Below are 16,840 nucleotides of genomic sequence, written 5' to 3'. Positions count from 1 at the left end.
CTGGTACCCCTTCCCCTGTGATAACCTCTGATGGGCTTCAAGTTCTCGGACACAGAGCCTGAGTTTCCCAGTGGGCAGATTATGGAGCAGAGGTGAGAGAAGGGGGATGGGAGAATCTGAGAGGGGTGGGAAGCCCACAACCTGCACCATTACCCCACCCACCCCTCTGCCCCATGGGCCTGCTGGAGTCTCAGCCAGAATCCCTGGAGCATGCAGGCAGCAGGCCCAGGATCTGGGACTGAGTGCCAGGAAATGAATAATTCCTGCCCTGGCCCTTCCCAGGTCACTGGAGCTGACATATCTGGTGGCAGGCGTTGACTGCAGAGTCACAGTGGAGCAGGACAGAACCTGGCTCAGATGCCAAGGCTGCACTTGACCCCCTCCCGTGTCCTTTATGGCTGTCTACCAAAGCTTGCAAACCCAAACTGCAGGTGAAGAAACTGAGCTTCATAGGCAATGACCTGCCACAGTGACATGTGGGCTCTAGTGACACGTGTCCAGCCAGACTTAGCTGCTCTGCCCCGGGAAAACCTGGATCTGCTCCCCACCATGGGACAGCCCACAGGCTCTCTCCTCCATCCGCTGCCAAAGAGCAGTCAAGGGGCAGCCCAAAGAGGGAATTCGGCCAGCTGAACGCCACACGGCAACACCGGTGGGGCCCCAAGCTGGCCGCAGCCACTCACCCGGCAGACAGACATCTGATTGGTGGTGAGTGTGCCTGTCTTGTCGGAGCAGATGACCGAGGTGCAGCCCAGCGTCTCCACAGAGGGCAGACTCCGCACAATGGCATTCTTGCGTGCCATGCGCCGTGTGCCCAGAGCCAGGCATGTAGTGATAACAGCTGGGAGGCCCTCAGGGATGGCAGCCACAGCCAGAGCCACGGCAATCTTGAAGTAGTAGACGGCACCACGAAGCCAGGAGCCACCATGGGCTGGGTCAGCGAAGTGGCTGATGTTGATGACCCACACGGCCACACAGATCACAGAGATGGCATGGGACAGCTGCCGCCCGAACTCATCCAGCTTGTGCTGCAGCGGTGTCCGCTCTGGCTCCACTGCCGCCATCTGACTCCGGATCTTACCCAGCTCTGTGTGCAGGCCTGTGGCCACTGCCACCCCCAGTGCCTTGCCTGATGCGATGTTGGTACCCTGGCCAAGGGAGAGGTGAGAAGGGCTGCTTAGCACCCTGGTTAGGGCTGAGGACCCCTGACTCCTTCGGGCTGGCGTAAGGTGCTTATCCCCCTACTAGGCTTTTTGTCTCCGTGTCACTCAGTGCTCTCAGAATTATGCAGCTATGTAGGACCAAGCTATTGCTGTCATCTTGATGACAGTGTCAGCTCTATGGAGGCAAGGGCTTGGTTCAGCACCACGTCCCCAGTGACTAGCATGGGGAAGCACCAGGCCAATATTGACGATAGGATCAACCAGCACAGCACAACACCAATCCCCCAAAATGTGATTCATAAAAAGCCAATGTGGCCATGTAGGAGTGCCAAAGCTGACTGTGATCCTAGGTAAATAATCTGTAAATATTTACTGAAGAATCCAGAAAACAAGCTTACGTCCATCCACTCCCAGGGCCCTGGTAAAATCCTTAAGTCCTGATGTAAAGGCTAGCTAGCCTTGAGCCTCTGTGTCCTCTTTGATAAAATGGTCCCACAAAGGAGCTTCTCTGAGGGGGCTAATAACACCTTCAGACAGGTGTCCTGGGCTGAGGCTGGAGAAAAGGTAGGTGCCAGTAGCAACCTCAGTTTCTTTTCTCTTGTCCTGAGCTTTGCAGCTTCTACTCTCCCATCCCCCTGCCCACACAATTTGCAGGCCCCTCAGCTAAGGAAATGACCTGCAGTTAGCCAGAGCGTGCACCTCAGAAAGCTACTTAGTGACAGCTGCTGATGCTGGAGCATGCCTTGTAAAGTCCCTCCCCACCTCAAAGCAGCTTGTCCAAGGCTTCCATGCATCTAGGCAGGCAGTTCTTAAAAAGAACTCGGAGCAAATGTTGTGTTCTCCATTTCTGTTCACTTCTGGGGAAGTCTTCTAGCCCTATAACTTGGTGCCCTGGGACACGGCCAAATGGCCTGACCTATCGTGGCTTCTGTGTTCAGCTTCTGGCTGTTTCTGGGCGGCCTGTAACCTTCGCTGGTTAAGTACCTCTGAGGCCACAGGGCCATATCATTCCCACCATGGCTGAACCCACCACTCTCCCTGAAAAGAACCACCGGGCCCTGGCATCTTGCCTTAGGGGGTCAGTTTTCCCATCTGAGATATGAGCTGTTTCTGCCATACTCCACCACTTTGGCAACCATCGTCTCTCTAGAGGCATCTCCACTGGGAAACTATAGGTTAGCTCTGTCCCTCTATAGATTAAGGCAGGGTGAAGCCCAGCAGGTAGGAGGAAAAGCTCTGGACTCCGAGCGTCTGAGTTCACATCCCAGCTCTGCCATTCACTGGCTGTGGGACCTTGGGCAATTTACTTACCCTCTCTGTGCCTGTTTCCTTGCTGGAAAACGTGAAGAATAAGAGTACTCATTTCAAAAGCAGTGTGAGGAATAAATACACGTAAAGGGCTTAGAATAGTGCCAGGCACACAGCCTTCAGTAAACACAAGCTATCACTAATACCATAAATTTGTACATATTGTCAATAATCGACGAAGTTCTTTTTGTAGGGCTTTAACTGATTCATCTAAATGTTACCGTTTTTATTAGCAGTGTCCAGCCATCCCAGGGACTTACAGAGAATAGCATGTTCTTCTTGTCCTGGTTCACAGCTCTGGGATCCAGGATAGCATCTGTGTGTTTGGTCACAGACACGGATTCACCTGGTTGTGGAATCAGAAATGAGAAGCCTTATGTGAAGACACCCCCACCCCCTGACCTAGCCCCTGCTCAGCCCCAGCCTCCAGGCCTCACCTGTCAGGATGGACTGGTCCACTCTCAGAGTGGTGGACTTGATCTCGAGGAGGCGGAGGTCAGCGGGCACTTTGTCTCCCACTGTGGGGAGAGAGTTGGCTGAGTGTGGCTTTCGGCACCACCCCCTAGCAAAGCCAGGAGAGCTGCCAGGAACCAAGGCTGGGGCTGAGAGGCAAGGGCCTGAGCTGTGATCCCTGAGATAGGTGCTGCTCCCTGGCCTACAGTCTCCATATCTGTCCAACGGGGTTTTGGCCAAAAAGCTTTGGAGGGATCCAGCAGCCACCCCGCTCTGTGTATACAGCCAGAAAGATGGGGACAAAGGGAGGGATGGGCTCGCCAGCATCACATGATGAAAAGAGGCCCCCAGTGTACCTGCTACTTCCACGATGTCTCCAGGGACGATGTCCCGGGCGCGGACCCTCTGCACGCCCTTGCGGTCCGAGCGGATCACCTTACCCATCTCAGGCTCATACTCTTTCAGGGCCTCAATGGCACTCTCAGCATTGCGTTCCTGCAGAATATGAGGCAGGTAGGTGGTCTGTCCCCACTGGCCCTAGCTGGCTGACCCCTTGTAATGACACCCTTGGGGCCTGGGATACAGCTAGAAGCAGAAGGACCTGCAGCAGGACTCTAACACCAAGTGGCGGTCACATCCAGCATCTGGGACACCCCAGGGTCCAGCCCACCTCTACCTCCCACCTGCCATACGCCCACGATGGCATTGGCCACGAGGATCAGCATGATGACCAGAGGTTCCACGAAGGCTGTTGTGGTCTCCTCACCCTCCTCAAACCAGGCCAGGACCTATGGAGTGAGAGTTGGTGAGCTGGGGCTACGCTGTGCGCCGGGGTCTGCTCACCGTTTCCTTCACACCCCGGATCTCCTGTCTGCTCTCCTGCTTTGGGAGAGATCCCCCCCAGGGTGCCCTGGGCTTGGAGAGGGCTGCTCTGAGGCTCTGGCTTAGAACACTCAGCTCTTCCAGTTAGTGACTGTCATGGCCCACATCCCACCCAGCCGACTTTCAGGACAAGGGGCGGTTATACAGCTGCCAGCGTGCCCAGCTGTGGTTCTCCAAGTGTGATGCCAGACTGGCGGCAGCAGCAGCATCTGGGAACTTGTTAGAAATGCAATTCTCAGGGTCCATCTCAGTTCTCCTGAGTCAGAAAGCCTGGAGTGAGGCCCCAACAGTCTATGTTTGAACAAACCCAGCTGATCCCATTGCGGACTAATGCCTGAAGTCCACTGGCCAGAGAAGCATAATTTCAGTCAGAGTTCAGGCCTGGAGGCAAAAGACCTGGTTAAAGTCCCATTCCCACCTCTTGGCCCAAGTGGGTACTTGTTACCCCCCTCCACGGGCCTCAGTGTGTCCATCTGTACTGTAGAGGAGTATCAGCACCCTTTTGGCTAAGCTGTTGTAGGCACCTGCATAGATAGGGTTTTTTTTTTCTCTGGAGGAGTCCTCAGTTTCTACAAGGACAGTTGCCAGGAAGGCCAGATACAGCTGGGCCCCCGCTGCCCCGCACTCCATGTTACCTACATGAGGTCTCCTCCCCAGGCCCTGCTGGGCACAGGGCCAACAGCAGGAACTGTGTCCACTCCCAGGGGGCCATTTCCCTGCATTACCCTTAGGTTTCTGCTGCTCAGCCTTCAGTGACAATCACCGTCCCCCCCTCCCCACAGCTCCACCCTGGGCCCCTAATCCTACAGGTCCAGGAGGGTTTCAGGCAGTGAAAATAGCGGAAGAGTAAAGGGAGAAGCAGCCACAGAGAAGCTGTAAGAGGTTAAGGTCCAAATTCTTCTGTGGGGCATTGGGAACCATGGAAAGGGCTCTCCACCACCAGGGATAATTTGGCAACATAGGGAGACTTTTTTTTTAATGTTTTATTTATTTATTTTGAGAGATAGCACGTGTGCACTCATGCATGCGCATGAGGGGGGAGGGGCAGAGAGAGAGAGAGAGAAAGAATCCCAAGCAGGCTCTGTCCTGTCAGCACAGAGCCCAATGCGGGGCTTGATCCCATGAACCTGTGACATCATGACTTGAGCTGAAACCAAGAGTCAGATGCTTAACCAACTGAGCCACCTAGGTACCCCGAGAGACATTTGATTGTCACAACTAGGGAATACCACTGGGGAGGCAGGCTTTGAGGGATGCTGAAGTCTGAGCAAGGCAAGAGGTGTGTAGGGGTCCAGGGATGCCCATGGCTAAGAGGACAGACCTGTGATTCAGAGCCTGGGCCTCTGAGCACTGCCCCAACCTGGCCTTCCCTTCCGGGAAGACTGATGCTGTGGGACGGGGGCCTTACTTACGAAGGAGACCAGGGCAGCCAACAGCAGGATGCGCACCAGGAGGTCTTCAAACTGCTCCAGCACCAGCTCCCACAGGGACTTCCCTGAGAACCGGAGTACTAGGTGAAGCCTGGATTCCTTACCAAGTGACTTGCCCCCATTCAGAGCTGGCACCGCCTCAGAGACCAACTGGCCCACTCCCTCCATACTATTTAAAGACTGAGAGAGATGGGGCGCCTGGGTGGCGCAGTCGGTTACGCGTCCGACTTCAGCCAGGTCACGATCTCGCGGTCCGGGAGTTCGAGCCCCGCGTCAGGCTCTGGGCTGATGGCTCAGAGCCTGGAGCCTGTTTCTGATTCTGTGTCTCCCTCTCTCTCTGCCCCTCCCCCGTTCACGCTCTGTCTCTCTCTGTCCCAAAAAAATAAATAAAACGTTGAAAAAAAAAAAAAAAAAAAGACTGAGAGCCTGAGGCCCTACAGGCACAGGTGGGTGATACTGGAGGGGGGGGGGGCGGTGCTTGGCAAAGCCTCACTCTGTTGGGGAGAGGGAAGGCTACAACCTGACAGTGAATGGCCCAAGATTGTTGCCTGGTGGCCTTGCAGCCCACCCTGGCCCAACCCTTACCTTCTTCAGTTGGGAGCTCTGTGGGATCCAGGCAGTCACAGGAGCCATGAGGAGACAAGAGATAATCGGGTTATGCAGTGGGGCCGTGGAGGAGTCTCAGCAGTCCCTCCCCACTATGCCTACCCAGACCACCATGATGGTCGAGAGATGTCCCCACAGCTCTCTGAGGTCACAGAATGGATGGTCTGAGCGCAGAGGCTTCCATTGCTCCCCTCGCTTCATCCCACTCTGGTTGAGGAAGATCTGGTATGGCATGGCTCACCTCGGGACATGGGTCCTTCTAGACCCTCCTCCACTGCACAGAGAAACTGAGCAAACTGTTGAAGAGAAGGGACCCCAAAGGTCACCAGTGAGTTGATAGCTCCCCTGCACTGCTCTTTCTCAGACGGCTGCCCAATCCTGTTCAATGTCCTCTATGGCCATGGCAAGGTAGCCCCTCCCTCAAATTTAAATGAATGAAAATTAAGTAAAATTTAAAATTTTACTTGATTTTAGCTCAGGCTACTTCTGATTTACCTGCTCCCCCGGGAATACTTGGACAAGGTCTATAGCACAGCCAGCCTGCTGAGTCCCCCATACCTGGGGGTTCCCTTGGACACAACCTCAGCAGCCAGCACCCCAGGCACCCTGCCATGGTTAAGTTCCTAGAGGCTGAGTCTCACCTTGTCCCCCACCCCCCCACCCCCAAACCCTCCACTCTGGGCAAACTCCATGAAGATCCATCCCACACGCCTGGTCTGTGACCCGTAGAACAGTTTGAGGAGTGATGTTCCCAAACACCACCAGGACCTGCTGTCACTTTACAAGCTCTATTTTTATCTCCTCCATTTCCTGAAGGACCTTTTATTCCAGGCGAGCCGGCTGCCTCAGTACCTGGAGTCTTTGAATCTTCCCAACAGTCTAAAGGGAGACAGGGCAGGAATGCTCACCCTGTTCCGCAGGTACAAGAACTGAGATCCAGAGTGGAAAAGTGGCTTGAACAAGGTCACAGAGCAAGTAGGTAAGTCTAGGGGAAGGGACAGGAGCTGGGACTCAAAGGGTGGAGTCCAATGGGCTTCTCCCTCCAAGGGCTGAAGTCAGGCTCTGTTGAGGCCTGAGGCTCCTCCCAGACTGAGCCTCCCTGAGCCCTGCTACTCATTGGCCTGTCTCTGGGCTAGCAGCGCTGGCATCACCTGGGAGCTTGTCAACAACGCGGACTCTGAGGCTCTAACCTAGGCTGGCTCTCCCTTCCTCTTCTTCCTTCTTGGCACAGGTCCTTGTATCTGTCCACCTGTTTTGAGCTCGAATACCCGCAACCATTCTCCCTGTGGGAGGCCTCTCCCCAGACCACCTGTTCGGAGGATCTGGGGCATCCGGCAGCTGAACCATGGAGAGTATCAAGCAGCCCACTGGGATGCAGAAATCCAGGAGGGAAACACATAACCTAAAAATATATTTTCTGGTCCTATTTTAGGCAACGGCTGACATTTTCCGTGGAAAATGTAATCTCCAGTGTCCTGCGTTGAGATTAAAATCAAACAGACTTTTTCCTTCTGATCTATTTAGCTGAAGTGAACAGGAAAGGCAGGGGGAGGGCCAGGCCTAGTTTTCTGGGCCAGTTCTCCAATCCAGCGGGGTCCTTTAGAGGTCATGTCTGCCATGCCCCAGCCTTGGCACTGAATATTTCCAACCTCATGGCACACCTCAGCCTGCTTCAGCTGTGCTCTACTCAGGAGACTCCCGAACCCCCCGCCTCTGTGGGGATGTTCAGGGTTCCTGACCAATGGGAGTTTATCCATAAGTCTCACCCGAATCCCTCCTGCTGTCTCCCTAACCCCTCCCTCTGTCAGGCATGTAGCCCTTAGGCTACCATACTCCTTAGGGCATTTTTTCTGGGCAGGGTCAAGGCCTGGGGTTGGGAAGCATTGTCCCGGGGCACGCGTACCAGCCCGAATTCCCCCCAAGCTGCCCTCTGCCTGCCTCAGTCATCTGTCAAGTTCTCCCCTTCTGCTCTCTGACCCAACATCCGACTCAGGATCCACTCTTTGGTGGCCGTTTGTTCTCCAAATGCTTCTGATTGTCCCCACCTTGCGGGCACATAGTATGACTGCACTTTCTGGCCCTTGTGCAAGTTACAAAAAGAAGGATGCATGTTAGTTCTGGGCGGGGGCATTAAATTGGTGGCAGGAGACTCCCTATTTAGAAGGGTACTGTCTAGTGGAACTTTCTGTGATGATGGAAGCGTCCTCTAGCTGCACTGTCCCATACAGTAGCCACTAACCACATGTAACTATTGAGCATTGGGAATGTGGCTAGTGTGGCTGAGTAGGTGAATTTTAAATTTCACTTAATTTTCATTCATTTACATTTAAACAGCCAAACAAGGCTAGTGGCTATAGCATTGGACAGTGAAGATCCGGAGCTCTTTGTCCTTCTGCTACAACAACCAGCAACCCGTGAGACGTGTCTGCTCTGTGAATCAGAATCACAGAGTACAGGAGACACAAAGCCCCCAGACGACCTGCCACTGACATACAGATCTACAGCGTGAGCAAGAAATGACCTGTACTGTTTTCAGCCACTGAGATACGGGGTTTGTTACTGCAGCATAACCTAGCTGATCCTGACTGATACCCCCTTCTCCCCAGACCTGGCCTCTACCACAAGGTTCCCCTTCTAACCTACCCACTGCCCTTGGGGGAGGCTCAGCCAGCCACGAGGTCACAGAAGATGCCCTGCCCATCCTTGTACATGCAGTGCGCATGCTTCTAGTTTTGCCCGAGCAGCTGGCTCCCTGTGGGATCCTGAGCCTCTTTGGAAGATGGGGTACCCACTCCCACCCTGAAGGGCTGCTGTCATTATTAACATTAGTAAGAACCACATTTACTGAGCACCTATTATGTACCAAGCAGTGTGCCAAGTGCTTTATGGGGTGGGTACTATATGCTGACCATATAAGAAGGTACTCCACAGCAGAATAATTATAGCAGAATTATTAGTGTTGGGCGTGCCAAATGTCATGCATCCTCTTGGGCATTAACTCTTTTGTGATGCTCAAACAACCTGAAAAGGAAGATACCATTATTATTCCCCTTTTACAGAGTAAATAACTGAAGCACAGAGAGGTTGAATGACTACTTTATGGTCATACAGCTGCGAAGTGGCAGCTTTAAACTTGGATAGTCCAGGGGCGCCTGGGGGGCTCAGTCGGTTAAGCATCCGACTTCGGCTCAGGTCATGATCTCGCGGTCCGTGAGTTCGAGCCCCACATCAGGCTCTGTGCTGACAGCTCAGAGCCTGGAGCCTGCTTCAGGTTCTGTGTCTCCCTCTCTCTCTGCCCCTCCCCTGCTCATGCTCTGTCTCTCTCTCTCAAAAATAAATAAGCAAAAAAATTTTAAACTCGGGTAGTCTGGCTCTTGACCCCCTGCTCAGCACCTCCTGCGCTGACTCCTAAGCTGCTCTGCCTTCCCATCCCTGTTGCACTGCCTTCGCTAGCCAAAGTCACCTGAAAAAACTTGGCATCCTATGTCCTGATTGTTAGGCTGGGTGCCCCGATTCCATCGACTAGCTCACCCCTTCGTCGTGATCCCAGAGCCACTAGCCAAAATCGTCCCTGCCCACAAAGGCTCTGCTGTCCTCACAGGTGGTGTTTTGACGGTTACTAGGCTCCGTCTGCTCAGGCCTGGTCTACTTCAAATTCTAATCCTGCCAAGACCCCGGACAACCCTGGGGCTGTCCTTTCACGTGACCGGGTCCTAGGGCCACGGAGGGAACCCAGGGGCTAGGAAAGCACTGTCCCAGCCTCTCCCCAGGCATCCCTGGAAGATGCTGGTTCCCCCTTGCTATCCTCAGGCTGCATGTGGAGGGGGTGGTGCGCTGAGCCCTCAACAGTGTCAGATGCTCCATTTGTTAAATGGGGAGAATGCCCCAGCCCTGCCCACCTCTTGGTGCCATTCAGCAGGCTGCAGCCAAAGACAGTAACAGGAAGTGCTATTCCCTTCCGCATCCCAGCTGGGCCAGCCCGGTGGCATGCAGTCCCCCACTATTCTTCTGAAATAGTGTACGTGGTGGACTCTCCCAGTCAACCCCTTCCCTAGGTCACTACTGTCACTGAGCTGGCCCACGCCCCCAGATGCCCAATGTGGGGCTGGCCTGAAGGGGCCTGGAAGTTAGCCTGTGGGCCCTGGAGGACGAAAGGGAGTATATGATCAGAGAAGCTTCATGGCTTGGGGCAAGGAGTCTGGTCCAGAGGGCTAAGTTCAAGTCATGCTCTATCTCTTGATAGTTCTTTGGCTATGGACAAGTCAGTTAACCCCCTCTGTGCCTCAGTTTCCCCATCTGCAAAATGGGGATAATGATAGTAACTACTTCTGAAGTCACTGTGAAGATTAAACAACATGCACGGCACATGGTAAATGCTCAGTAAATATTAGCTATAATATTGGTTATTAAAACGTAAGCTCCATGCCAGTAGTCATTTGTCAAGTGCAGTGTCTTCAGCACCTAGAGCAGTGCCTGGCACATAGAAGGTGCTCGATAAAGATTTGGAAATGAGTGAATGACCCTGCCTCTGTCCTGCTCACAGACCAATAGTGGCTCCCCTTGGCCTGAGGAATAAAGACTGACCTTAGCATGGCCTTCAGGGCCTTCCTGGATCTGCCCCAAGCTGACCTTTCAGAATCCTCCTATATCCTGGACATCTGCCAGCCAAGTGAGATGCCTTAGAATTGCCACTACTAGGGCGCCTAGGTGGCGCAGTCGGTTAAGCGTCCGACTTCAGCCAGGTCACGATCTCGCGGTCTGTGAGTTCGAGCCCCGCGTCAGGCTCTGGGCTGATGGCTCAGAGCCTGGAGCCTGTTTCTGATTCTGTGTCTCCCTCTCTCTCTGCCCCTCCCCTGTTCGTGCTCTGTCTCTCTCTGTCCCAAAAATAAATAAACGTTGAAAAAAAAAATTAATAAAAAAAAAAAGAATTGCCACTACCTTCCCTGGTTTTGCTAAAGCTTCTTCCCCTCCAAAGTTTTGCTTGGGCCATTCTTTCTGTGCAGAGTACCTTTCCGCAGCTCCTCATCTAAACCCCAGCCTTCCAGGAAGCCTTCTTGGAAAAGCCCGTCCACCCATCCCTCCGCTCTTCTCTTACTAGTCATCAGTATTGCGGTCACCCCCACCTGATGGGAGCCCTTCCAGGGCGGGGAGGGAATGAGTCACCCCTGGGTCCATAAAGAGCCTCACAGAATTGTTTACTCAGTCGCCCCATTGTTCAGGTCAAGGCCCTGGGCACACAGCCTGGAGCCCAGGAGAAGTGGGGTATACGGCCAAGGCTACCCCAGGCTGCATGCATCACCTGCTCCCCTGATCTTCCCTCTTGACTCCTTTTTCTCATCTCAAAACATTGGAAACTGGTATTTCAACTTGTAAATTGTTGATTCCAGCCTAGAGAGGCAAGAGCTCGCCAAGGTCTTCCTCAAAAGTAAGTTTACAGGGCAATTAAGTTATCACTTGCAGAATCGGGGAGACGCCTTCACTGGGCAGACCGCACCCAGTTCACCTGGCCCTGTCCGGGTCTCTAGGACCTATCTAGAGTGGACAACATGGTCCTGCCCTCCAGGGGGCCTTGGGAAGCAGCTCCCCAAATGCAGAGGCCTACAGACTACCTGGCTGATCTGGCAGTAGAAAACCCTGGCAAAGGGTCTGCTTAACGTCTATATGCCAGCATGGTGTGGACAGACTCGGTCCTGCCTCAGGGAGCTCCTGGTGTGAGGGGATGCTGTTCCTGGGGTGGGGGCGAGGGAGTGCCAAGGCTGCCCAAGAGGGCCAGTGGGCATGAAATCTAGGGTGGACCTAAGAGACCTGGAACTTCCCATGCCTGTAGGGAAACCACACTTCCCTCAAATCCAAGAATCGTTTCATATCCTGCAAGGCCTTCAGGGGAATCTCAGGATCCCACGTCTGCACTGAGGAGGGCACTGAGGCCAAGGAAGGACAAGTCTTCCTGAGGCCACCCAGCAAGGTGGACCACTCAGACCTTACCCCCTCCTCCTGCCTGGCCCCACACTCCTTGGCCAAGTGTCCTACGGCCACACACATGAGTTTCCTGAGTTCCAGCAGCCAACTGGGGCCCGGGCTGAAGGCAGGAGATAAGGTCACAGCCCAGACACGACTGGCAATAATCTAAATCTAGCCACCCCTCCCACCTGCAGCTCTGGGGCCGCTGTATCCAGTGTACAGATGGAAGGCTCCAGTTCCTGTTAGAGCCCTTTCCCTAGCTCCCTTGAACAGGAACCACCCCAGACCTTCTGGGATCTTGCCTGACTTCCGCATCACTGGGCTCTCCAGGCCCTCTCAGTTGGCCTGCTTGGTAGGACATGCCCAACACAGTCCTGCCTCTTGCCTTGGCTCACATCCAGCAAAGGTGATGGGCAGCCCATTCACGGACACAAGAAAATCAAATGGCTCCAAAATACATGGAAAATGGCCCAACATGACTGGTAACCAGAGAAATGCAAAGTAAAACTATGAGAGGACACTTTTCCATCAGATTGGCACAGATCAAAATGTCTGGTGATGCATGGCAATGGTGCAGGGGTGACGAAACAGGCAGGTCAACAGGTGCAACTTTATGGAGAACAATTCAGCAATAGCTGTCAAAATGTAAAGTACACATGCTGTTTTACGCAGCAACTCCACTTCTAGGAATGTATCCTTTGGCAATATTGACAAGTGTGTGAAGTGATGTGGGGACAAGAATATGCCTTGTGACGTGTGACAGGAGAGGCTATGAACAATCGCAGTGCCCTCCAAAAGCCAGGTGAAGAAATACCGGAAGAGCCACATGAAACCCTACATAGCTACTAGGAAGCCCCAGGATGCTCCACAAGGCACCATCTCCGAGAGTGATTATCACGTGGAAAGCAGGGGCAGAACAGCACTCACGATCCACTCCCTTTCGTGTGAAAAAGATCATAAGGATCCAAAGGAGTATGTACACAGCATACCTTGGGAAGGAGACACAAGACCCTGGGAATACTGGGTGGCTGGACAGGTCTGGGGAGACTTTACTGTACCTTTTAACCCTTTGAATGTTGTACTGTGTGTACATTTTTATTCAAAAAATAAACTGAAAGGATGTAGAAAGCCCCCCAAAGAAATGGAGTCCTGGGCACCTCTGGGACCTGCTGGGAAGGGCACACTCTCGAGAGGTGCTGGGCCAGGGGCCTCCTGTGCACTCCCCTGTTGGGGTTTCAGAGGACACATCTGTTCACTGGGGTTGGGAGAGGCTGTGTTCTGTGTGTATGGGGCATTCCCAGCTGGCAGACTCACAGCACTGCTGAGGCCCATCCCCCAGCTCTGAGGAGGGAGGAGTTAGAGAAGGTAGGAGGACAGGATCCCCAGCCCCTGCTTTCCAGCCTCCCTTCCTCCCTCTACCAGCAGAATTTGCAAACTTCAGGACTTAAGCAAATGACTTCCTTGTGGTTTCCAGCACTAACGACCTTGCAGGTGCACAGACTCCTGGGGCGGGGGAAGACACTTGTCCCTGGGGTGTTTCCCTCCACCTGTAGGTTTAGCCCACCCCACCACCCAGCTGGCCCAGATCCTGGCCCAGACTCTTCTGCTACCAGGAGGGATGGCTTGGTGCACACAAACACTAGCAAGCAACTCCAAGACATGGGTCCTATTACGGCCTCACGAAGAAACCAAGGCACAGAGAGGAAAAGTGGCTTATCCAGGATTGCACAGCTGTGAATGGGGCAGAGCTAAGGTTCAAAATTCTGTCAGCCCAATCCCAGACACGAGTAGACACCACTCCAGGTTACCCAAGAGGGAAAGACCTCCCCAGTGCCCATAGAAACTACAGAACACAGATGACTCCTCCTCAGCTGGGGCTGGTTGGAGACAGCATGATGCGGGAAGGGGCAGCTGGCTCCCCTCTCCTAACCTGAGGACTTCCAGAGTCCCGGAATGCTTCCTGAAGAAGAAGCCAATCAGTGATCTGAGGGATCTCTAGGGCCCTGTGAGGGCTGGGGGCATTGCTGGGATAGCTCCTGCCTAATTGACCCACCTCCTAGCACAGCCACCATCAGGGGCCCAAGGCCTGTAGAACCAGTGACTCCCTTCTACAGACAGAAAAAGGGAGGCTAGAGAGGGACAGGTACCCAGGACCAGCTCCACCAAATATTATCTGACCTTGGGCAAGTTGTCTAACCTTCTGGTGACTCAGTTACCTCCTCTGCAAAATGGGAATGACAACAGCTGTTTTCACAGAATTGTTTTGGGGAAGAAATAAGAGATGAAAAGTGCTAATAGTGCCTGGCACATAGTAAGTGCTCGGTGAACATTACCTGTTATTATTACCACTATCAAAGCACAAGGGAACCAGGGACCCCATCAGTGCCCCCCCCCAACTTTTCCTACTTACCACCCCCCAAAAGCACATCCACCTCTTTGTGGACCTACACACCACATCAACATCCTTATCTATCACTTCACACAGATGCTCAGTGGACTGGTCACCCCCAAAGCCCCTCACTAGACAAAATAATATGGGGGAGAACTAAGGCTCCCTCCTTCTTAAGCAGCCTCTCCTCTCCTGGATCAATGAACACATGGGAGCCAGAAAGAAGAGGGATGTAGACTAGGGTCACACAGGGCTTCTGGAACCAAGGCAGAACCAAGGGCTAGATCTCCAGTTTTCCTTGGGAATCAGGACTCCCAAGCTGGCGGCCACAGTGGCACAAAAGAGGCTGTGAAACCCCAGACCTGCTGCCCTGACCCCCATCCCCACCCCCACCCCAGGGTTGGGGGAAAAGTCCTGCTGCCCTGTCCTCTTGCAGCAATGACACCCTCGCTGCCAAGTCACTAATGGAGGATATTAAATAATATTTATCTCCCTAGTTCCTCCCACAGCTCAACTAAATATAGCAACTAATTTTTTTGGAAAAGGATTTCTGCTCCAGAAAGATAATATTTATAGAAGAGGTGGTTTTCATAAGCCAATACAAAACCCAAAGCTCCCTTTCTGACAGCTCTTTGTAATTTTCAAGCCATCCCTGAGCAGTAAGACACTCAGGCCAGAGCACCTTCCCCTCTGGCTGGCCGGGATCCCTGAAAGGGTGAGGCCCCAAGTCCTAAAACAAAGTGCGTCCAGGTTGCACTTGGGGGAGTGGGGCTATATTTCCATCTGGATCCCAAAAGTTGTGCACAGTACCCTGGGGGTGAATGAAGAGGGTGGCAAGTCCTGACTGGAAGTGACTGGAGGAGGGGACCCCTCCATCTTCCACCTGTGTGCCTGGGCCACATCTGGGTAGTACCTGGTACTTGTGCCTTTTGGCAGATGGAGAATCCCAAACTCCTTAGAAGATAAGAAGAAATGATACCACTTCCACCCAAACAGCAACAGCATAAACGCTCCCTCCCTGCCCAGCGGCAGTCAGGTGCTGCTCCCGGTCACGGTCACGGTCACGCAGGAGGGCAAGGCCTATCCTGGCAACTCCCTGAGCGAGGCCTTGAATCTGCCACCCCCAGGGAGGTAGGTCTCCCGCCTAAGGAGTTCAAAGCCCCCACCGACTCCCTCCCGCCAGCCACATCCGCCTTGGGTTGCAGAAAGAGGAAGACCTGAAGGTGGGGGTGGGGGCACCAAGGCTGCCAGCTGACAAATTGCACCTTCTGGGTGTTTATTGAGCCCTCAGGGGAGACCCTCTGGGCCAGCTGGGGTCCCTGGTCAGCTGAGGTCGGCGAATGCCTTTGCGCAATGGGGGCAGGTTGCAGTGCGGGACCGGAACCCAGCGCTGACCGCGGAGGGGGGTGGATTAAAGCTTGCGGGAGTGGATGGGGTGGGGAGTGGCTGTGGAAAGCCTGTAAGGTCTGGACAGATCCCTGGGCCTGGGGAAGGGGAGCCAGGAGTCAGGTCTCTAAACCCGGAACCCGCCCTGCACCCCCACGCGAAGGTGGCCGCGCAGCCCGTCCGAGTGCCCCAAGAGCATCTGCAGAAGTTTCTGGAGCCCTCGCTTCCGGCCCGCCTGCGGTAACCGAGGGTTGGAACCGGAGAGGTCCGCTCCCCTTTGCGGCGCAGGGGAGTAAACTGAAACTGCGGGTCCCCGCTTCCCTGGCCAGGCCGACGCTCTCACCGTTGGGGCCGTAGCGCTCTCGCGCGCTAGTCACCTGCTCTGGCCTCAGGCCGCCCTCGACCGTCACCGAGAAGCGGCGCAGCACGTCGGCTGCCGAGAGTAGGTGCGCCGCCTCCATGCCGCCCGCCTGGTTTTCTGCGCGGTCTGCACCGTCGAGTCCGCCGCCTCTTCGCGGGGCTACTGCGCTGGGCGCCGGGAGCTCCCGCCCAGGAGAGCGGCGCGCGAGGTCATGTCCGCGCCGGGACCTTTCCCGACGGCAGTGGCTGCAGCGGCGGCGGAGGCCCCCGCCAGGATGCAGCGCCCCGGGCTCCCTCCCCGGGGCGGGGCGGCGTGGAGCCCGCCCCCGCACTCACACCCCTTCCGGCAGCCCTAGGAGCCCGCTGCCTCCCCGCCCCGCCCCCGCAGCGCCCCGGGGCGCAGAGGCTGGGCCGCCAGCCCATTCTGCGGAAGGGGGAACTGAGGCCTCCTGCGGGGAGCGCGCCTGGCGTGTCCGGGAGGGGCCGCAGCCCCTGTCCTCAGGGCTCTGGGCGCCACCAAGGGCCGAGAGCTGCGGCGGGCTGCGGAGCACGATTCTCAGGGCTGTCCTCTTTTGAGCCTTCCTGGGTCCTGGGGGGTTGCAAAATGGAGGTGTCCATAGAATGGCTTCCTATCCCCGAACTTGAACTATGCAAAGGAGGACCCTGGGTCTAGAGAGAACCCAAAAGCCTGTGAATAAGCGCAACTACTGCGGAGATTACTTGATGTTTTCTTCTTTTGATGTCTGTGCTTTCTTTATCTCTTCCAAATGGTCAGCGATGCATGGTTATTCCTCATACAACCGAACCTCTAACAATGAACCAGTGTATGAGAAAGAAAATCAGTCTCATTACCTTAGACTCACAGTCTTACCCCAGCAGGAAATGTATCTGCCAAGGTGGGG

The 16,840-nt window shown here is 54.5% G+C and overlaps 1 protein-coding gene across 6 annotated transcripts in view; it reads right to left on the bottom strand.

Annotated features, from left to right (window-relative positions):
• ATP2A3 (ATPase sarcoplasmic/endoplasmic reticulum Ca2+ transporting 3) overlaps window positions 1-16,248 on the bottom strand; it is a 34,772-nt gene extending 18,524 nt beyond the window's left edge. For 2 of the 6 annotated variants that reach the window (XM_011289055.3, XR_002148927.3), the window contains exons 1-8: window positions 15,922-16,248; window positions 5,822-5,839; window positions 5,219-5,301; window positions 3,608-3,712; window positions 3,281-3,419; window positions 2,909-2,989; window positions 2,732-2,817; window positions 684-1,148 (exon numbers count right to left, since the gene is read on the bottom strand). In XM_011289055.3, the coding sequence (XP_011287357.2) occupies window positions 684-1,148; window positions 2,732-2,817; window positions 2,909-2,989; window positions 3,281-3,419; window positions 3,608-3,712; window positions 5,219-5,301; window positions 5,822-5,839; window positions 15,922-16,039 (1,095 nt within the window). In that variant the 5' untranslated portion in view covers window positions 16,040-16,248. Of the gene's footprint in view, window positions 1-683; window positions 1,149-2,731; window positions 2,818-2,908; window positions 2,990-3,280; window positions 3,420-3,607; window positions 3,713-5,218; window positions 5,302-5,821; window positions 5,840-6,083; window positions 6,109-15,921 lie in introns of those variants that run through there. The other 4 variants (XM_011289053.3, XM_011289054.3, XM_045044240.1 and 1 more) reach the window with 3 other exon arrangements.
• Between the last annotated feature and the right edge of the window lie 592 nt (window positions 16,249-16,840).

Source organism: Felis catus, chromosome E1 (genome assembly GCF_018350175.1).
Source record: "Felis catus isolate Fca126 chromosome E1, F.catus_Fca126_mat1.0, whole genome shotgun sequence".
Lineage (NCBI taxonomy): Eukaryota > Metazoa > Chordata > Mammalia > Carnivora > Felidae > Felis > Felis catus.
The sequence above is the reverse complement of the archived record's forward strand: the minus strand, read 5'-3'. Positions and strand labels throughout refer to the sequence as shown.